Here is a 22,778-nt window from a genome sequence, read left to right as displayed (position 1 = left end):
TTTTACAGGTTTGTTGCCCTCTGTGCGACGACTTATGAGATTGCCATTTTGGAATAGTTTTTTCTACCATGCTCATAGTGCTCTGTATTGAGGACTCGCGCAAAATGCATTCAAGGGTCTGCTCGCAATCTCGCATGTACGTCGTCGGCCACTCCAGTGCGAATGAAAGCTACAGCACTGAGCAGCTGCAGTGGGTAACCATGGACCTTTATGCACGGTGTAAAGGACCACAGACATTGCGTAAAGAGCCAGAATTTTCTACACACTGGAAGCAAGCAACACTTCAGGGCAGTGAATGAAAATATCTAAATAGAGTAGCATTGCTTTGGAAAGGTTACCATGTGGAACAAGCGATTTTCATTCATTTGACATTCATGGGATACACAGAACTAATTGAATTATTTTAAAGTTGACTTAAGAGTGTTTTCAAAGGCTATATTAGAGTGCACCTACATTTCAATTTTAATGGTTGTCTGTGCTCGCTCAACAGTATGAATGCTCTACAGATGGCTCAAGACAGCTGTTCTCTTGTGCATAATTAAGTTGTTGACCAAGAACTAGGCATGCTAGTATGCTGCGTGTTTAAAGGACAATAAGGAGCAACACCTACATAAATGGCTTTGAAGGGCAAGGTATTTCAAGACTATATTTACATTGCTTCTGTTATATATGCTTTGTTAGTCAACACAACCAGCATTAACAGAAATGAGAAATTTGGCATTTTAGTAGGCAATAAGATAGAGTAGCAAAGAATAAAAGGGGAAACACATGGGCTCACTCAATGTGCTTGCAATCGTTGTGGCATTGGGCATCACACAGGGTTGTCTTGCATATGTGCATTCTGCATATTGCCACTACAGGTGTGCTTTGCACGTTTGAAGAAAGGAAAGCCCAATTGTAGGTCGACACTTCAAGACTTAATGCCTCCACTTAACACCTACAGTCAATGATGGTTTCCAGTTTTATCGCAGCAAGGTATTCAAACTTCCTTCAGCATAGGAATGTGCGAGCATTCATTGTAATCTAGGCAAAGTAGTCATGGGGTACGGAGGTCATGAAAAGAAATGTGCAGGTGGATGATTTGAATGCATTAGAAGCCACTCCTAAGTCATGAATGCAAGCTTATCCGATATCTTAAAGACGAAAATATAGTAAACACATTCTGCGTGTAGCAAGTTGTGGAACCGCACGTTTGCTGAATTGAAAAATATAAATCTGAGGGCAGCTGATATTCCAGTTAATATTGCAATTGGGCAAGTTGTGTTATGATTACAGCACATAATTGGCTGTCTGTTCAGACGAGAGCAAGGGCAGGAAAAGGCAGTTAAAATTGGCAGAGCTTCATAGATGAAGCAATGATATGTCAAAATTTGCAGGCACAAGATGGACTTGGCCAACACAGGAAAATGTAAGTGGAGATTAGTGGGAAAGGTGGCACTAGCTGAAAGGAAACTGACTGTGTCACATCTATTGAGCTCCACCAAGTGTGCCTGGCGAGAAAGCCATGTGTTGCAATCCCCTATTCAACTTGGTACTACTACACGCCCATCACTCACTGCATGTGTATACTGTTCCCACTGATGCTGCTGAGGTGATCAAGAGTGCAAATAAGCAGAATGCTTTTCTCTCACTGTGCCATATGTCTGACACCGTGCGCTGTCCGATTAATGGTCGGCCATGTCAGTCGCTAGCAGCTGCCAGCTGGCCTTACAATACAGACCTGAATGTCGCATGACATCAGTCTCCTTACTTATACTACTTGCATATACAGAGCAGATGCTCATAGTACGGAATCTCCGAGTGGAAAGATGCACAAAAAATGATGACAGACAGAAAGTGTTGCGCCATCCCGCACTCCCCTACCCACAAGCCTGTCCATTAAATAAGAAGAAAAAAAGACGGCTTTCTTTCTCTGCACACTATTTTGCATGTTGCTGCATGCACAACATGCACTGTATGTGTGGAGGTTTGCAAGTAAACAAAGTCACTTCATTATTCATGATTACGCACACACAACTAGGGACATACTCAAGCAATTCATTGTGCATCATTGTCTTTATTTCAGAAAAATCACAGTGAAAAGCCTAAAATTGCTAGTGAATAGAGCTTACAGAGCTTTATGCCTTTGCAGCAGGCACAAAGATGAGGGAACATTGCAGCAAGAGGATAGGCAAATATCCTAAACCAAGAATGGCTGTAGAGATGAGTGCTGTTCATCGAGTCTATCTACGAGCTTGCTCTGATCTGTTGTCTTCACAGCAAGTGAGCAATGAAGTGAAACTGTGTAATATCTGTCTTTAGAGTTCATAAGTTGCTGCAACGTCTCTGCCATTATTATAGTACTCTGCAATAACACCTCTCGAACACCTTACACAATATCTTAAAATACTTTTAAGAGCACTGTAGGAGCTTCAGGACTGACAACGGGTCAAGTAGGTATTTGCCAGATAAGAAAAACTGTGCACTGTGATCGTTCAAACTGGCACAGGCCCACCACACACATTTATAGACAGTCACACATCAGCGAGAGGGAACATGACCAACCCAACTAGTACAGAATGAACAACACAATGTGCGCCCCATCACAGTTCTCGACTGGCACAGCACCAATGCATGCTACCAAATGTTCTGTACTCCCTGCAACAGTTGGGACACAGCTTATGGAAAAAGAAAACGAGTGTCAACCTTGCTCCCGAGTCCTCCTCATAAATTTAAATGAGCTTAATGCCATGAACTGCTTGCACTTCACATGGCAAAGTTTCTGGGTGTAGTCGTACTCTATGGTAGGGATGACGGCTTGGACAAACTTCAGGAACACGATCAGGTACATGTGGACACCCAGTTCACCGCCGCCTTCAGTCACAGTCTGGATGATCTTCTTCAATCACTTCAGCATGCCTGGTGTCACACGAAAACAGAAGAAATGAAACAAAGAAGCTCTAGACATGGGGTGGTACTATTCTTCTAACGATCATTTCTGGGATGCTTTCACTTTGCAACATTTTTTGTGACTAGCAGCAGAATCAAATCAGAATTGTATTTTATTACTATATACAGTAAAAGCTCGATGATACAAAACTCATCACGGGGTCACGAAAAATATTCGTATTAGCCGAATTCGTATCATCGAAACACATTAAAACTAGTACTGTCGAATCTCGATATTCGAACTCGAAGGGCCCGAAAATTTGTTCCAATTAAAAGGACGTATTTTTGAAGTATTCGTGCACCATAGCACGATGCACGACGGTGCGAGTCGGAAATATCGCGGCGCGCAAGCGCATAGCAAGCGCGGGCCACGAAACTGCCCACGGTCCCTTCCCGATAACGCAGAAAAACGAAGCTTCAGGGAGCGAGCGGGCGGGCGCCGGCACACGGGTGCGCGCGGAGACCGTCGAAGGTGAGGGCGGAGGGCGGCAGGGAAGCGGATATGGCCGCGTCAACTCCGCCGCTTCGGTGGCTCCCCTCGCCCTCCCTCTCAACTCCCTCGTAGCTCTCTCACCTTCGACTCCGTGCTGGCGCCAGCTTATTTAGCCGCCCCCTGAATGTATCGAGCGTAATGCACACCGTGATCACCACACGAAGAAGCGTTTATTGAAGACACGGAACGCATATATAGCCGCGCTTGCGCACAGCGTTGCTCTCCTGTTCGCCCCAGTGTTGCTGCCTTGGCTGGCCGTTGCATCCTCCTTTCTTTGAAGAAGGAAAACACTGAAAACACAGATAGGACTGAAAGCATTGAAAGCACTGAAGCACTGAAAGCACTCAACATCGATGCGTAGCAGTCGACACTCCTAGGCTGTTTCAGTCAGCTGGAACCCGTGCGTGTAGGCCAGGCGGTCTGGGGTCTTCGCGGTCTGGTAGATCGTCGCAGCGAATCTGCAATGTTGGGCACTTCTTGTGTGCCTGCTGGTGGTCGGTCCTGTGTGGCCTGCGGAGGTTCTTGCCTCTGCTGTGTGACAGCGCTCGGAGATGAATCAGGGGCGTCGTCGCAGTCGTCCGCCTGGTAATGGATGGTTCGATAGAACGCTTCTGGTGTTTTGCGAAGGTGCTGTCTATTTCGACGGAAAATCCGGCCATCCTCAGTCAGAACGGTGTACGATCTCGGGGCCACGAGATCTTGGACTTGCGCTTTGATATCCCATCTACCATTTCGGAGGATTCGGACGACGTCTCCCTTCTGTAGCGGAGGTAGTGGTCTTCCTGAGGTCCTTGCCTGAACATGTTTTTGAACGAGACCTGAGGATGACGCTGAAAAATTTGGAAGTAGCGTTCTTAGACTTCGTCCCATTAGCAGTTCCGATGGTGAACGGCCATCTTCGAGAGGACACACCCTGTAGTTGAGAAGGCCCAAATAGAAGTCCTCTTTCTTGGTCTCAGTCTTGCCCAGAAGCCGCTTGACCACTTGTACGCCCTTCTCGGCGAGCCCATTGGACCTGGGAAAACGTGGACTTGAAATCGTATGCACAAAGTCATAACGAGCCGCAAAATCTTTAAACTCTTTTGACGCAAACTGCGGGCCGCCATCACTGCAAACTTCTAGTGGTATTCCATGCCTTGCAAGATCTGACGTAGTTTATGAATGACAGTTGTTGCAGAGGTCTCCTTCAGGTGCTCGACTTCTGGAAAATTAGAGTAGGCATCATAGACAACCAAAAAATGCTTTCCGGCGTGTTGAAAAAGATCTGTACCAACTCTGGCCCATGGCATGTCTGGAACGCTGCGCTGGCACAGGGGCTCGTCAGGCTGTCGATAAGCAAACTTCTTGCAAACGTCACACCTGTCAATGAACTGAGCAATATCTGTTGACATTCCTGGCCAATACATCAACTTGCGAGCCCTCGATTTGCATTTTCCTAAGCCGAGATGCCCTTGGTGCACTCGTCGCAGCATCTCTGTTCGCATGCTTGCAGGCACGACTACTTTGGTTCCCTTGAGGAGTACTCCGTTGACTACAGAAAGTTCTTGTGTGAAGGACTTTAGTTCACCTTCTATAGGCATTGATGACTGCAGCCTGGAGATGACGTCTTGCGCCGTTGCATCACTGGCAGTTGCTACCTGCAGACGGGATAGGGTGGCTGGTCCGACGACGGCAGTCAGGGCGCCCACGGCATGAACTTCAACGTCCGTTGTGCCTTTTTCTGGTTGTTCCCGTGATGGGATTCGTGACAATGTGTCAGCAACAACCAATTTGCTGCCTGGAACATACTGCAACTCAAACTCGTACTTGAGCAGTCGAAGAAATAGTCGTTGCAGACGCGGTGGCATGTCGCCTATTTCCTTCTTTGAAATTGCCAATAATGGGTTGTGGTCGGTTTCGATAACGATATGTCTTCCTATGACATAATCATTGAACTTTTCACAGCCGAATGTTATGCCCAGGGCCTCTTTTTCTATTTGGGCGTACCTTCGCTCGGTTTCTGTGAGTGCCCGCGACGCGTAGCCTACCGGGCGCCAGTCTCCTCCATGTTGTTGGAAAAGCACTGCTCCGAGTGCAAATGCTGACGCATCCGTCGACAGTTTTGTGGGAAGCTCGGGATTAAAGATAGCCAGGACGGGCGCTTCCGTCAGCATCATCTTGAGCTGCGCCCACTCACGCTCGTGAACATGCGTCCATTCGAAAACTGTGTCCTTTCTAATCAGGCTGCGCAAGGCCTCAGTATGGGCTGACAACAGTGGCAAGTACTTGCCGAAATAGTTCACGGTACCAAGCAAGCGTTGAACGTCTTTCTTGGTCGTTGGCGGAGGGTGGTTTAAAACGCACTTTATCAGGTCGGGATCGGGCTCAATACCTTTGGAACTAATCTTATCACCCAAGAAGCTGATTTCAGCGCGTGCATTCAAAGTTAGGCCCTCTGCCTGTGCCCTTTCCAGCGCTTTGAACAGGCGTCATCATGTTCCTTTTGCGTAGAACCCACACTAGCACATCGTCAATGTACACACAGTGTTCCCGGGAGGTCGTCAAATATCTGGCTCATTGTACGCTGGAAAACTTCGGGTGCAGATGCAATACCGAACGGCAGTCTGAGATACCGATGCCGGCCAAACGGCGAACTGAATGTGCAGATTTCTGATGTCTTTTTGTCGAGAGGAATTTGATGAAAACCACTGTTGGCATCGAGTCTGCTGAAATACTTTGCATGCGCTAGATCCCCTTCGATTTCTTCCCGACATGGCAACTGAAAGTGCTCTCTCTTCACCGCCCTATTAATTGCTCGCGGGTCCATGCATACTCTTAAGTCCCCATTTTCTTCCTCACGATAACCAGGGGACTTACCCAGTCTGATGGTTCTTCCACCTTCTCGATGATGTTTGCAGCATTCATCCGGTCAAGTTCTTTCTTAAGTGGCTTCTTGAGGGCGAAAGGTACACGCCGGGTTGGCTGTACCACAGGGACAGCGTCCTCTCGAAGCACCATTTTGTACTCGCACCGCGTCCTGCCAATGCCAGTGAATAACCTCGGGAATGCCTGCTTTAGGCTTCCATATGCCTCGCTGCTGTCCACCGCGTTCACTCTGTTGACCAGACCAAGTTGCTCACTTGCCCCGAGGCCCAGAATGGCTTGCTTCTTCTTTACTATGAAGAACTCAAGTAGCACACGCCGTTTGTCTAACTGCACGGCGAGGCGAACCTTGCCACTGTGTGGTATTTCGCCACCCCCATAATGTCGCAGGATGCTCCTCGTGGGGTACGGCTGCTGCTTAGTTCCGAGCCTTTTGAACAGCGAACGCGGCAACAAGTTAGCCTGCGCTCCCGTATCGACCTTCAGCTGCACATCAGTTCCTTCAATGTTCGTTGTTATAATCCAGTCGCGACTTTCGGGGCCACGCTTACTTTCCGTCGTGCTGATCTCCAGAACGTCGAAGTCACTGCCACTCTCGCTCCTTCGAACACGTCATCAACGGCTGCTCGCTTGCTTGTACAGCAGGCGGCGAAGTGATTAGGCTTCGTGCACTTGTTGCATGTCTTGCCGAACGCCGGACACTTCCGTGGCGCGTGCGAGAAGTTGCAGTACCGGCATTTTTGGCGTCCGCGTTTCGCTTGCGTTCGTGAAACAGGTTCAATCTTGTTTTCCTCCATCCACGCCCTATTTCGCGATTCGGCAAGTTCCTCAGCTTTGCAGCATTCTACTGCTGTAACCAGCGTCAAGTCTTTCTTTCGAAGAAGTTTTTCTCGCAGGGAAGTGCTGCAAATGCCATACACGATTTGGTCCCGCAGCATGGAATCTCGCAAATCCCCAAAGTTGCACGTTCTTGCTTTTAGTTGCAGATCCCGAAGAACTGTTCAAATGGCTCTCCGTGTGCCTGACGACGCGAGCGGAACACATAGCGTTCGTAAGTCTCATTACGCTTAGGCAAGCAGTAGTTTTCAAACGCTTTAACCAACGCGTCGTAGTCATTAGCTTCCTCCGGTGATAAGTTGAGGGTATTAAACACGTGAATGGCTTCTTGACCCGCAACATGCAAAAAATTGCAGCTTTCTGCTCTTTACTGCGTGGCTTCGTGGGCTCCGTTGCTATCAGGTACAGCTCGATGCGTTGCTTGAATGTCTGCCAGGACGCCGCTGCGTTGTCGCCCACTTGCAGTGGCTCAGGCGGGGGTAGGTCGGTCATGGTCCGTGAGCGAGCTACACTTCTGACACCATGTATCGAGCGTAATGCACACCGTGATCACCACACGAAGAAGCGTTTATTTAAGACACGGGAACGCATATATAGCCGCGCTTGCGCACAGCGTTGCTCTCCTTGTTCGCCCAGTGTTGCTGCCTTGGCTGGCCGTTGCACTGAAGTTTCGTTTTCTGCCGTTATCGGGAAGCGAGCGTTTGCGGGCGTGGCAGTTTCGTTGGCCCGACTGTGCCTCCGCCGCTGCTTCTCTCTGCGCTGCTGCCGCAGCGTGCAAGGTCAACATGTGACTAGAAAATAGAGGAGAAGGGTTCACTGCCATTTTATCCGCGTGGCTGAGACGAGACGTCGGCACTAGTGTGTGCTAGAATACGGTTGTCTAGAACACTCTAGTCGGCACGTACACGTTTGTTCCGGCGCGATGCAGAAACGGCGACCTTGCAATTTGAGAGAGGGGGAAATTTCCGCCGCGGGTTCGGGTCTTTTTTTTTTTTCCCCGTTCCTTCGCGCGCGGCATTGAGGGGTCTCTCCTGAGCTTTTCCTCTATGGCGGTGTCGGAGCAATGCCGGTCGGAGGCGCCGCCGCGTTATTTGGCGCGCTGCTAAGAGCATTGTCGGTACGCGGTATGTTCGAAGTAAGCGTGTTCAAATTAACGAGATTCGACTGTAGCTAAATTAAAGAGTCAGAGGTGAACTCACTCAGGCACATGTACGTAAAAAGCATTTATTTCTTGAAGCGCTACCCGCTTCAAACTCTTCGCGCCCAGTCGCGGAGTCCGCGCTGTCCGGCGCCGCGCCTCCCGCACCAAAAGAGAAGGAGAGAAAGCGCGTGACTGCACGCTGTTCTCTTTCGCGGCCGTCGGTGGGGCGGCGTTTATTCATATCAACAGACGCAGGCTGAAAATCGATTCGTAACAACCGTTCTCTAGCACGTTGCAAAGTAATGGGCTCGGCCGGGACCACAGAAAAATTCGTATCATCCGGAAATTCGTATTAGCCGTGATCGTATCATCGAGCTTTTACTGTATAAGGTTGTTATTATAAAATAGAATATACAGGAGGAGGTCCCGGAGTCGGAGACTGAATTGACACCCACATCAAGTCTACGAGTAGCAGCAAAGTGCTTGGCACTGCCAGAATGCTGTCGCTCGTAGACACTGATGCCTCGGGCACTAGTGATGCGAAAATGAAAGCATCCCTGAAAGTGTCTTGTCTATGGTCTCCTTCATGCAACGTGCATAGACTGCATAGATAAATGCGCTCCTAACTTGCACAACGCATTGTGGACAGCCTTGCCAAAGGATCTGCAAGAGTCCCGTTTCCATGAACTGTGGGCACACAGTCTAACCAGCAGTTGTAGCCTACAGTGGTCTACAATGCAGTCAGCATATGCCGGACTACATATCGACAGGCTGTGTGGCCAAGGGAGAACTGCTGGCCTGCATACCAGACCAGCAGCTGTAGCAAAGTGCGGGTTACTGCACCAAAATCACATCACTCAAAGCACAAAAGTGTGGAGTAATTACGGTTAAAATAACGCCACTACAGACAGCAGTCACGGAAAACAACATTTCTAAAAATCATGCTACTGGCCCCAATGGAGTTTCGATCCTGGGAATTAACAAACAACAGGTAACACACAAGGGTCAAAACAAAGGACAGTCCTTTTCTTGTATATTGCCAGTGCTTAATTAATACTGCTGTGGGTAAATACGATGACTTGGGCCACAATGCATAAGAATAAGGCTTTGAAGAATGACCTTGGTAGCGAAAAGTATGCGCTGACTGGGATAAAGTGAGGACCCTTAGGAATGATGCCTTTGTCAATGAGTAAATAAACACTCCTACGCGAGCACTGTGTGCATGCTCTGCAGGTACTTTCTGAACTTGATTGTGATAGGTAGCCTGGAAAATGGGCTTTGGCCATGTCAGGTGGTATGTCCATTACGGAAGCATCGTGCCAGCGATAATTTCGTTCTCAGTCACATGGTGAAGGTGGCTGCCGTGCGCTCTGACCTGGTATATACTTTGTATTGGCAAAAAGTTCTGCCACTTTAAAGAAAAACTTGTTGGCATGTACCTGTGGCTGTCATTCGTGTTCTTTACTAATGCATTTCGCATCTTTACGTTTGTCCCCAAGAGTGCACAGCCATACCAGCTTTTCCACCTTAGCACTCATCTCAGACATGCCAGCCTTGCACTGTTTGATACAGGAAGATTAGGTGCTTTGTATCAAATTCACTAAAAATGTTCGAAGAGCAGTTACAATGCTTTAAAAGCTGTTGCCTGCAGGTAAAAATGAAAAGCTACAGCTCCTGGACAGAGGATAGATGCAGAGGACAGTGTCTAAACTGTTGGGCTGGTGCTTCACTATGCAAGCAACCACAGCATGCAGTGCCCAGAAAGGGACAGGGTATAAGGACAAGTTCCTTGTTGGCTTTTGTTGGCTTACACTTATTGTGCTCAAAATAAAGAGGAAGGGAGGGGAGGGGGGGGGGGAGGATTTATACTTACCAGAAAATACACTAACTGAAATGGGAGTTCCATGACAAATACGCTGTCATTGTGACAAATGTTAGTCCCCCCTCCTTGAAGAGGCAGCGAGCTTCCTAAAACACTGATGGGTATTTCAAGATACAATTTTCGTAATTATATACATGCAGCCTGATGATTAGACAAATTGCTTAGGCTAGCTTTTTCTACTTGTTTCAGACTCTGCTCGCAAATGTGTCGCCACTTCATTGGTTCAATATTTCTTCTGTTTCAGAGACGACTGCCTATTTGCACATAGACAGCTATCTGCATCTGGCTACCCTGAGCTATGACAGTTTCCACGTTTTGATGCACATTGTTACAAGTCCATACCTGCAAGGGTGAACAGAGGCCATCGGAGGGCCTGGCAGGTGAGGATGGGCTTCCATGGTGACCGTCTTCTTGGCATGGTCCTGACTGATGTCCTCGTACATGGCCTCCATGCTCAGAGGCTGTCGCTTCTGCACAGATGGCCACCATAACAGGATAATGACCAGTAGTGTTGCATGCTGTTGCATGTCCAGGTTTCGGTTCTTATAACACTACAAGTGTTCCCTCCCATTACCAACAGATGTGTGCCCAACACAATGCGACGAGAAAGGCTTCATGGAATGAAATACTCATGTGGCTTGCAAACCTTACAAGGCTAGCTGCAATTAAATTTTAGACAACATAAAAAGCCTATCTTCAAATAGTATAGATTATACACCAGCCTCTGTGCAAAATTGTACAATTTAAATATGAGTGGACATGTCACAAAAAGTAGACAAGAATATATGTTTTCCAGGCTAAAACTAAAGAAAACGCTCGCATTACCACTCGCCGAAAATGACGCAGAACAGCGAGAACCAGTGTGGCTCCTTTTGCATGACCTCCTATGACCTTTTGCATGACCTCCTGCCCATGACCAGCATGCCATGGGCAGTGCCCATGGCATGCTGAAAATCTCGGAGGTGATGAGCTCGGACTTGCACCGTAACCACTAACTACCAAGTATTAGCACCATCTGGTTGAGTGCTATTTAAAGGCTGTTAATAAGAAAATTAGACAATTACCAGCCTTGCAGCTTTGCCAAAGTTGCTCTAATACTATATATATATATAGCTACTCATCGATAACCAAATTAGTCAAAGCAAAATTTCACTGCAGATAGTCTTTAACCCTTTTAGATACCACTTACCATTTGCAGAGAAAACAATTACTTTTTACAATAAGCCATCTAAGTAGGCTTTACTAACCTCATACTTTTTACAAAAATTGCCATAAATTGATAAGCTAAAAAAAATAGCAGCATGAAGCTTACAAATCCTTAACACTGCACTTTAAAAAAAAAAAAGTTATCACAGTTCTGTAAGCTGAATCTGTTAGGGCATCTCAAATGGACAATCTTGATACCTGAATTTACAGCCTTTGTGAAAGTTTTACACTGTTTATGAGGGTATCACAAAAGTCCTACTCACAAATTAATGGTAGATTTTAGAGCGCAAATTTTGTCTGCTTTAGATGTACTATTAGGTGCAGTTTGCAAAATTGTGATATAACTTTTATTGCAGAGTTAGAGTTCTGAACATGATATTTGTTTTTAAATTTTGCAATTTTTTGTTAAAATATTGACGGCCTATATAAAAAAGCTACTTGCTACAGTAACTGGATCGTGATATTTTCTTTTAAAACCAACAACCCTCATCAAGGTCGGTGCAGTGGTTGCCGAGAAAAAATCTCGTTGCCCATGAAAGTATTTAGAGAAGAGCTCCCGAGCTAAAGCTTCCCCCTAACTCTTTCCTTGCCACAAGAAATGTGCTCATTTTTGGTGCTCTCATGTTTAAACATTTTATGTTAAGATGTAGTAGTTGCAACATATACCATGATACATAAACTATAGCCTGATGACCAGTTTTTTTTTAATGAACATAAAGCAGTAATAATTCCTCAGACAGCTTTTGAGAATTCTTAGGTTAAACTTCAAACAAGCACTCCAAGGAACTTGAATGAAAGTGATCATTTGCTATGTTTAGTGTTGGTACTTCCAAGTAAATAAAAAAAAAGAAAGTAAAATATACAAAATATGTTCCTGGCTCCTGGTTAACGTTTTAAAGCCAGACCACGGAAAAAGAAAATTATAACGCAGATTTGCTGGCGTCAATACTAGCTATAGTGATGCCCATGCTACGTGGGAAAGCAGTAGCTTCACAAATGTGATAAGAGGTAAGTTTATATTGAGCAAAAAGCATTTGTTTTTACTAAATGCAGCAGGCACCTGGTTCGTTTTTTACTGAATTCTTTACGATCGCGAAGCAATGATTGTCAGGTCAGGGACCATGCAAAAAACTCCTATACTTGATCATTGCGTTCGATCAGCTTTTCTGTGCAAGCAAGCTGGTCTAGTGCGTCTTCAACTGGCGCTGGAGCCTCTACGTGCATTACTCAGTTCCTGTACAGTACTGTACAGTAATGTGGACTGTTGCACATCATTGTACAGTAATGAATAAGGGCACTTATGCAGGTGGTGTTCAAAATGTAAGAGTTTAAACTGCTGGTCAAGCTTCAGTCGAAGGTCGATCTGAAATTGACTATGTGGTCTTGTGCGAGTGGAAACTCCACACAACAGAAAGTATCACTCATAATAATTTGTACATATTCTGTTGAAGCACCGATGGGTAAAAGCAACCCACAGTGGGAAAAATAAAGTTGCACTTGATATTAGTCGAACACAATTAGTAAAATAACATGAACTCACGAGCATCTACCATTGTTTGAGACATCATTAAAACAACCTAGACGTCGGAATCGGAAAATAAGACAACCTGACGGAAGCTTCTACATCTTCACTATTGATGTCATTTAAAAATTATGTTGTTGAGTTGACCAAAGTGCAAATATTGTGTCATTTTATTGAGGCAGTGCTAGGAGCATTGGAGGTTAGGTTTGACGATTCCTCCAGTTGAGCAGAAGTTTTACGTTTTCAGACTCCCCAATATGCCAAAAATTGGCAAATCTGACGAAGAGTTATTAAAGTTCAGCAGTCATTTCAGACGGCGTGGCGTTACTAGTAGACAAATTCCAACGTAATTGTTTAATAGTAACGTGTAGAAAAACTGTAGATCAAATTGATCTATTTCTATAGGCACGGTAAGGAAAGAGTTAAAAAGGAGTGCTGATGTTGCCCTCTCCCCCGTTAAAAAAAAAAAAAAAAATTCTGAGGTTATACTAAATGCCAAAACCACGATCTGATTATGTATAAGGCTTGACGTAGCAGGAGACTCTGGATTAATTTTGACCACGTGGGGTTCTTTAACATGCACCCGAATGGTACATGAGTGTTTTTTTATGCTGCCCCTATTGGAATGCGGCCCCTATGGCTGGGATTGAATCCGCGACCTTGTCTTCAGCATCGCAATGCCATAGCCACTGAGTTACCACAGTGAGTGGTTTAGACCTTTTAACATGAAAAAACTGATTATCAAAAAAGTGATGTCAGCACTCTTTTAAAAGGTAACAAAAGAAAAAAAGAAAGCCTTTTCACATTAAAGTAGAAAGTTTGCCTCACACAAGGCTGACAGTGCCATGTATTGCTGGTACTTTTTAAAAAGCCAGGACTACGAGAATAAAAGGCTCGCAGTGTTATTATAATGTAAGAGCATCCAATGTGCAAGCCCTTTAAGCAACTGCAGGAGCATACCTCATCATAGCCATAGAGCCAGAGCCGTGGAGTGCGGTAGTAGTTGTCATAGGTGATGTTGAGGTCGTAGGTGCGAGTGCTTACGATGGCGCCATCCAAGGAACCGGGCTGACTGTCACCTCCTGCAGCCGTCGTTTTTTCCACAGCTTCAGTCTTCTTCACAAAGGTTGCCTGGCGAGGCAGCAGATTGGGTGGAAGGTGATATGTACTGCATGTTACACATCTGCACAACTACTATATTTGCTCAAACACAAGACATGCTTCTTTTTAGAGGAAATATTTGATAAACTATTTGATAAACTACCAGTCAATGAACAGTGAATTAACTAATTTTCTTCCAGCTTTCACAGAGGTTTGCACAGAAAAAGATGTTAACACGCTTGGAGCGTACTGAAAGATAAAATACTTGCACTAATTTCGGAGCACATAACATCAAAATTTCTAACTGCCAAACGTCGGAAAGATAAACCATGGATCACCTCCGAAATCCGACAACTCCTTAGAAGACACGCCGTCTTTTTCAGAACCTCAGAAAAAGCAAAATGCCAAGTTCCTTCTGAAAATTATTTTCTGTCCAGCAAATTTGTAAAGCGAAAATTAGTGTTTACACCAGAAGCGTCACTTTTTCAGTGGCTGGCTACTTTCAAAGATGTGAAACAAGTGACTCACAGAATCGTAACATTTTGGAAGCTTGCCAAAAAAAAGAAGAAAAATTGGTTACAATGCATCACGTCTGACAATAGATAACAAATGATCAATTGATAGCCACTGTTTCAACGACTAGTTTCAGGTCCACTTTTCTGCTAATTCAATAACAATATTACGTTACCGGCAACGATGAGTCGCCTAGGAGATGCCCGATATCACTTTATCAATTCATGGATTTTTCAAATCCTTACCAGCCTAGACACAAACAAAGCGACAGGTCCTGACGGCATCCCATCGCGTGCTGAAAGAATGTGCTTCTCTTAGTAATCTTCTTTTCACAATGTATATGACGTCTATCTGAAAGCGAATGCACCCACGCTGACGAATGGTGGCACGTCATGTGGTCCTGTCCATAAGAAAGGACCAAAAAATAACTCGATGACAATACCGCCCAATTTCTCTCCTATGTGGCGCTTCGAAAATTATGGAACACATCGTATACCAGTATACCTAATAAGCACCTGAATTCGCAAACTTTTTTTATGCAGAACAGCATGGTTTTCGCGCCGGATTTTTCTTGTGACACACAGTTAACGGAATTTTCTTTTGACATAACAACTGCATTAGATCAAGGTTACTAGCGTTGACTTGCTTGTTTTTAGATTTTAAAAAAGCATTTGATCGGGTACGACATGATTTTATAATACACAAACTTCAGCATTTAAAAATTCCCGCTGACCTAATGAACTGGTTAAAAAACTACTTTGTAAAATCGCAGACAGATAACAGTGGTAAATGGATGTTGCTCATCACCTGTTCCAGTCACGTCCGGAGTACCGCAGGGGTCTGTTCTGGGCCCGTTATTATTTCTTATTTTTATTACGATATTGGTAAAAACATCCAGTCCAACCTACGATTGTACGCAGATGACTGCGCGGTTGTTACCGCTCGATAAACATCCAAGTGACATCAAAATTCTTCAACAGGACCTTACTAAATTTCGAACTGGGTGCTACTTGGTGCATGACCCTAAATGAATCAAAATGCAACTACGTGTGCTTTTCTAGGAAAAAAACTGACGTTTCCCATTCTTACAGAGTGAACAACTCAACCATTCCGAGCGTTAACAGGGGCCAAGTACCTCGGCGTTCACTTCTCAAGCGATCTTACTTGGCAGGATCACATTGCCGAGATTGCCGCTAAAGGGAATAACACACTAATGTTTTTGGCTCGAACTTTTCACCCCTGTCCTCTGCACTAAGAAGTTTTATACACGACATACGTGAGGCCTATTCTTGAGTATGCGTGCACGATATGGGACCCTTATCAGGACAACCTTAAATACATTCTAGAGCGCGTACAAACCGAGCGGCACGCTTTATCACTGGGAACTATCGCAGATCTAGTAGGTCACAGAAATGAAAATACGCCTAGAGGTTTCGATGCTAGCCGAACGCCGGCGTTGCTTGCGTCTCAAATTTTTTCATAAGATTTTTTACAACAATACTGGCATTAATAAATCAAAATACATGCTTAACCCACATTACATATCCCATCGCCGTGAACACACATTAAAAGTAATGCCAATAAAGTCAAGAACGAACTTGTTAAAATATTCTTTTTTCCCCAAAACCATCAATGAATGGAACGTGCTGCCTGAGGACACCGTTTCTAAAACATCAAATTCAGACTTTTACAGTGAACTGCTTGCCATGTGATCAGTTCGTGTGTTTTGATGTTATTTTTTTTCTCGCGTTTGCTGGCCTACTATATATATTTATGAGTGTGTGTATGTGCGTATGTGTGTTTATATATGTATATGTGCACATGTATGTGTATACATGTACATATAGTCCTTTTCTTTCTTTTTTCATTTTGATTTGGAGATAGTTATGCTGCCTGTACTGTATTATTCGTCACCGTGTTCTTTTTGTTATGTAACCTTAATTACTACTGTTTTGCATTTGTATTGTTTCCCTCCCACTGTAATGCTCTCTGAGCGAATGTGGGTATGTATAATAAATAAATAAAAAAAAACTAGGAGTAAAGGCATGAATGATAGTTGATAGCTGAGCAACCTAGTTCTTGCCCCCTTCAGGTGCTCATTCCTGCATAAAAAAAAAAAAATGCAGGAGTACTTAAAACATGCTGCGTGCATCTTGAACACTTCCGATTTGACCTGCGCTGCATGTTTGAATGGTATATGCGTAAGGTGTTTTAGTAAAATGAGTTGGAAGGTAGAAGGCTGGGTGTCTGCTTTCAGTGTCAGTATGTTGTCCTGAAATGGGTTCACTTCTTACATTGCTTTTTTTTTATTATTATGTTTTACACCAGGCGTATTTTTGAAGTGGCTGGCTAGGTGGCTTTCAAAATATGCTAGATGTGAAATAAGTGATGTTCTCACAGAATCAACATTTTGTGAACTTAAAATTCGCTGAAGAATAAAAAATCCTTGATTGGTTTTGCATCTGTAGAGTTTTGACAATTCTGTAGACAGTGCAGTCCACTTATAACAATACCACATATCGGTTATAACGATGAGTCGGCCTAAGAGTATCAACTTATGGATTAGGGCTATGAGAAAAAAAAGCCGTATACATAACGATATATTATTCACCGTATATCGGATATAACAATCGAAATTTTACTTCTGGGCAGCGTTTTTTATGCAGAATAATGAAATTTGCGTTTCTAAGTTGCCCTTAATCGAGACGGGGTGAAAGTTGGCCTACGCGAGTTCGTATCTGCTGCCATTACCGCGCAGCGCATCCCACCCGCGCACAGATTGCAACGAAAGCTATGGAGAGCATTGCAAGTTGGCGCAGCGTGCACAAGATGGCGCCAGCTGCTTCGCGTCCGCGTCGCTGGCGGTCGTGCGAGCGTCCAGATACTGTAGTCGGTAGTCCAGAGAAAAGGAGGGGGGGAAGAACATGATAAGTGAGCGGCGCCTCCGCAGCCTATGCTGCCTTTACAATCTCCCTCTCTCAGCGAGCGTGGAAATTCGCCGCGGAAGTAACGGGAGGTGCTCCAACAAAGCGCAAAGCTGTGTCTTCTTGAGATGAAGCTGCAAATTTTGCAAGACTCGAAGAAATGCGAGCTCGCGCAGTCGATCGACGACTACGAAAACCGGGAGCGCCACGATCATGAAGGCTAAAAGCAGTGGCCATGCCGATCAACAGAAAAGGCGGGCTTTGTCTGGTTTTGTGCGCCAGGACGACACACCCCTGGGTGAAACTGAACATGGTGGAAGCCGCTGACATTACCGAACTCTGGGAGCACGTCGCTACTGACGATGAAATAGGCGGTGCTTCGATGGAGGAGTTTCTGAGTGCAGGTAGTGCTGCCTCGTTCTGCAAAGAGATCTCCGCTGGGGCGATGGTTGTCCCGACGGACGGCGGCATGGTGCGACAGAGGCGACGACAGCAGTGGCAGTGACAACGAGATTGACAATGGCCCGTGATTGACACCGACCCCAATGTTCAACCAAAGTGCAATGTCGCCGATCATTGATTTCATGCACGCTAAATTATAGCCGCCAGTGTTCGCGCAGCAGTCGGACGCGATGCACACGGCGGTTGTGAATTCGAAACTTTGGCGAAAGCAAGCGGAGATTTCTATTTCAGCGCGCCTAACGATTGAGACGCTATTTAGAGGTATACATGAAAGCTTTATTTTTCACAGCCTACTTTCAACGTCGATTTTTTATCGCGAGTGGCAAACTTGGTTTCGGGACTATGCATTTTTTTTTTACGGCAGTCCAGATATAGCGATCGGTTGTAACGATTAGATTTTTCGTTCTCGATATTGTTATAAGTGGACTGCACTGTACAAGAAATGTGGTGAAGGAAAATTTTCAATGAATATTAATTACATGGCACCTGAAAGAGTTATGTCCCAATCCCACTATATTCGTACTGCTGCAGTTTTGTTAACAACTTTGCTGCACTCCCTGAAGCAAAAAAGTAAAGAGACTGCAGATTTGTCTGAAAAGAAGATAAATAAGTAAACTTATTCACAAGGTGGTACATGCAGAAAGAAAAGAAAAAGAAAAAATTAGCTGTTTACTTGGTAATGATTGTCTTTCCTCTGAGTCAACAGAAGAATCAAAAGGAATTAATTAATGCCAGAGTACCTTTCTTTTACCCTCATGCTCAGGCTCCTATTTAGTGATCAACCTAGACTTGCAACAAGCTGAGAGTTTAGGGGACAGTTGCCACAGTGCAAACATGCTAGGAAGCTAGCACCAAATGTGTATTCCTTATCAAAAGCAGCGGAATGTGGTGCGCACTAGAATCTACAAAGTGTGTTGTCACTGGGCAATGAAGCAACAGATGTCGTACACCACTTTCGTTAAGAGCTTATTACCACAAGCAACAACACTCCGACACTAAAATGCCCAGGTTAAAAATTTAGGCAGTTCTGAGAATATGGAATCTGGGCACCCACCGGGTCATCTGCATCCAGCAACCCACTCTCCACAAAGGCATCCATGTCAGCAGCCTCCTCCTCATCATCATCACCATCATCATCATCATCATCGGCACAGCCTAGCCTCTGTGTCGCAGCAGGTGTTGCAGCAGGTTTCTACGTATGGACAGACAAACAAGTTGCACAATTCAGCTCGGCTAAACTACCAGCAACAGGTGGTTTAGGTTGCAGACACATGCATAGAGAAACTGCTCAGGCCACAGCAATGGCAATTTTGGCCACCATTTTGGCATGCTAGAACCTACAACTATTGAGCTGTGTGCGGCAGTTAGTTCATGTAACATGTCAAGGCAGCTTATCAAGTAACCTCCAAGGACACGGAGATGTGCCGTGTATTCTCTAACAAGGGCTGCACTCTTTTTTTTAAATAAATTTGGATCCACAGACCCCACTTTGAATGAAATTTGGGTGCAGACCATACTTGAATGAAAAGTAAACAAATGTATATCTGCTTTGAAAAACAGAAACATACCACATATTAGGTTGCGCAATGAACAGGTATTTAGGTTTCCACAGAAAATGTTAATTCAATGTTACATAACAACAAAGAATTGGGCTAGTTGGTTCTCGAAGACTACAGTGCAGGAGCAGATGAGAATAAAATAGAAAGAGCTTTTTGCCAGCGGGCATGCTTTTTGCCAAGGCTCAAGGTGCCATCTATTGTTTTCAAACCATTGGTTCCTGCCACCACCATATTTTCTGAGAAATCTGCTCTTGGTGAAGCTCGACAGGATCTTATGCAAGCATTTGGCAGAAGGCATCAATGTTGCTAGAATAGTCAGGCTTCTAGGTGATTTTTTAGCGTTGTTGAACAGCAATGACACGCTTACTTTCCCTTGCTGTTACGACATTGGAGACCTTCCAGGAGGCCCTTTATCCACTTTAAACACATGAAATGCCAGAAGGTGTGGAAATTAAGGCATCCAATAATTTTTCTTAATGCGTGTGCCGCAATATACGAGCAGAGCAGACGCTCCTTCCCCCTTTTTTTCCTTGCAGCTTCCCAGCAGCAGCGCACCCCCCCCCCCCCCCCCCCCTCTTCAAAAAGACTCGCCACCAATTAACTTTTAGAAAAATTCTGTAAGTTGGCTTCCCTGCATGGCTGCTTTTCTACCAAAAACTGCAGTCCTTCCAGGGAGGAAGCACATGCGCAAAGGCTTTCCGAGAATTATTCTGAAAATTTCCTGTCGTCATAGTTCCTCCACACCTGTTCTCCCCACCAGTGGGGGGTCAGGGGACTGTAGTGTTGTCATTCAATAGCCTTTACCCTCGCCAAACTCTCGCACAGTAGAGGAGTGTGTGGGGAAGTGTTGAATGGGAACAAAACTTTGTTCTACTAGTCTGTGGTTGCGAGTTTTTGTTGGGAAGACCGCCTTTCTCATGCATGCGCAGCATAATTGTTGCGATTGGTCTATTGGACCGGGTCAAAGAGCAAGGCAGGGGTGCGGAGATGGGCTGGCAAGTGCTGGGGGGAGAGCACTGCCAGCTGCAACAAAGAAAGGACCCCAGGTGAATGCCTTGATCCTTTCGATCATCGTTCTCCACCTTTGTCGTATGGCCCAAGCAAACATTTAATCTCTTCTCGGCAGCCACCAACATGAATCCCAATGAGACCTCTGGCTTGCGACATACAGTTGAACCCGGATATATTGAACCCACACATAACGAATTATTGTGTATATGGAACAGCTGTAAAATTCCCTTAAAAATTTCTGTATAACGTTTTTATTTTATATATCAAATTAACTATATATCAAACATTTTTGTGATCCCCCTTCAGATTCCATATATCCCGGTTCGACTTTACTTTGTTGTCAGCAAAATAATGTTGTGTTTGCTGACTGCCCTTGAAGCCTGGCCATGCAAGGTAAGTATGTACTCAGAAGTTAGCAATCAAGCCTACGCCTATATGTGGAAAGAAGGGTTATTGAGAACCCTGTTCACAAACGTAATTCCACCCACTCTTTAGCTATAATGCTTGTCTTCACCAAAGGCCACACTAATTTAAAGCCAGCACTTGTGTACGTTGTATTGTTCTTCGTCCTTGTTTGCTTGTGCATTTTAGCTTTCAAGTCGTGAAATTTTACAGTTGATAACGCTGGTGCAAGTTCCGGGCAGGACGGGAGTGACGACAGATCACTGCATTATGCACAAAAACATTCAGCATTCACCTGTGAAAATCAGCAAATGTTGCATGAACATACACACACAAAAGGGAAGCACGAGACAAGTCACGGAGCCCCGGAATATACAAATGTCATGAGGAGGCCAGTGCTTCCCTCCAACAGACTATCAAGTGTAGTAGTGGCAGCAAACGGACCGATGAGGAGCCTACTACCCCTCCATGCACTGCACCAACAGCATGCGAAGATAGTGCAGCACAGGCTGCACCGCTGTGGATGACAAAATGTGTACTTTGGAATGGCAGCTGTGCCCGAAATATAGATTAATGTCAAGTTTTTTAAATGCGAAGCATTTCTTGCCGGCGACTCTGTCCAGACCTCCCGCGGCATCCTACACCCCAACAGTGCATGCGCTTCCCCTCCCCCTCTCTCTCCTCTCCTACGCTCCCCCCCTTACTCTCCTCTAGGAATAATGTACGGAGCTGCGCCCGCGTGTCACACCGCCAGAGCGCATGCGCGTCCCCTCCCCTCTCTCTCCTTTCCTAAGCTTCCCCCTCTCTCCTCTAGGAATCCTTTACGGAGCGGCACCCGCGTGCCACACCCCCACAGCGCATGCACGTCCCCTCCCCCTCTCTCTCCTCTCCTACGCTTCCCCCTTTCTCTCCTCTAGGAAACCGAAGCGGCGCACACGACAGGTGGTGCGACAGCTGCATACTCCACTGGGGGCGCCACGGTAGTTCCGCGGTATGAAAATGACTGAGCGCGCGCGCCTCATTCTTACTCCTGTGCAGCGCCGCGATGAGCACTCGGGCCGCTGCCGCGAAACCATCTACTGCTCAAGCTAACCATCTCCCCGCTGCTTCGCATTCACACATGGTTCCCTTTAGCGGGAGATGGAGTAATTTTTTTTTCTCATACTACGTTCAGTACTACCCATACTACCCTTTCAGACGCTGTGTACACAATTGTGTACATCAAGATAGTGCATCAACAGCAAAAGCACTGATGAAAGTAATGATATTTAAAACATGTCACATATATCTTAAATCATTCAAGATTGGCATTGTGCTCTAATTTTGGATAACATGTAAAATGTTCTAGTAAAATGAGTGGGAAGGTATATGGTTGGGTGGTCTTGCTCAATGTCAGTATGTTGTATGTAGCGGGTTCACTTCTGCATTGTTTTTCACTATGTCATGCACCAGGCATAATTTTGAAGCGGCTGATAAGTGTTTTTCAAGCTTTTCAATACACGAAATAGTTGATTTTCTCATATTTGATGTTACTGTAGCGAGTTTTCGTGTGAAGTCCACATTCTGTCAAGTTGACAAAACTCGCTAAAGAATTGAAAATTCTTAATCTTTTCTGCAGCTGTACACTTTCTATGATTCTGAAGATGCAAGAAATGTGGTGAAAGTAAGTTTTCAATCAACAGGATAAAGTGGTGTATGAAAGGGTGGTGCTTACACAAAAATGTACATTCAATGGGTGCTGCAGCACTGTGACATTTATGACACCATGCGGAAGTGGAAGACAAAAATCAGTTAGCTGCTCAGAAATATGGCTGCACTCATTGTGTAAGCAACTTTATAAGAATTGAAATTGAAAGTACCTTGCTCATATACTTTATCACACCATTTCATAAAGAATGAACGCTGCATAGCCTTGTCAGGCAAACTTGCAATGCG

At 45.1% G+C, this 22,778-nt stretch overlaps 1 protein-coding gene across 2 annotated transcripts in view; it reads right to left on the bottom strand.

Annotated features, from left to right (window-relative positions):
* Positions 1 to 22,778, bottom strand: part of LOC119441885 (ubiquitin-like-conjugating enzyme ATG3) — a 48,981-nt gene that overhangs the window by 12,189 nt on the left and 14,014 nt on the right. The window contains exons 6-8 of one of the 2 annotated variants that reach the window (XM_037706526.2): positions 18,926 to 19,063; positions 13,832 to 14,002; positions 10,486 to 10,613 (exon numbers count right to left, since the gene is read on the bottom strand). In XM_037706526.2, coding sequence (XP_037562454.1) covers positions 10,486 to 10,613; positions 13,832 to 14,002; positions 18,926 to 19,063 — 437 coding nt within the window. The remainder of the gene's footprint in view (positions 1 to 10,485; positions 10,614 to 13,831; positions 14,003 to 18,925; positions 19,064 to 22,778) is intronic. The other variant, XM_049661698.1, reaches the window with a different exon arrangement.

Source organism: Dermacentor silvarum, chromosome 2 (genome assembly GCF_013339745.2).
Source record: "Dermacentor silvarum isolate Dsil-2018 chromosome 2, BIME_Dsil_1.4, whole genome shotgun sequence".
In the NCBI taxonomy this organism is placed as follows: domain Eukaryota; kingdom Metazoa; phylum Arthropoda; class Arachnida; order Ixodida; family Ixodidae; genus Dermacentor; species Dermacentor silvarum.
Note: the sequence above shows the minus strand (reverse complement) of the source record. Positions and strands in the feature narration are given on the sequence as shown.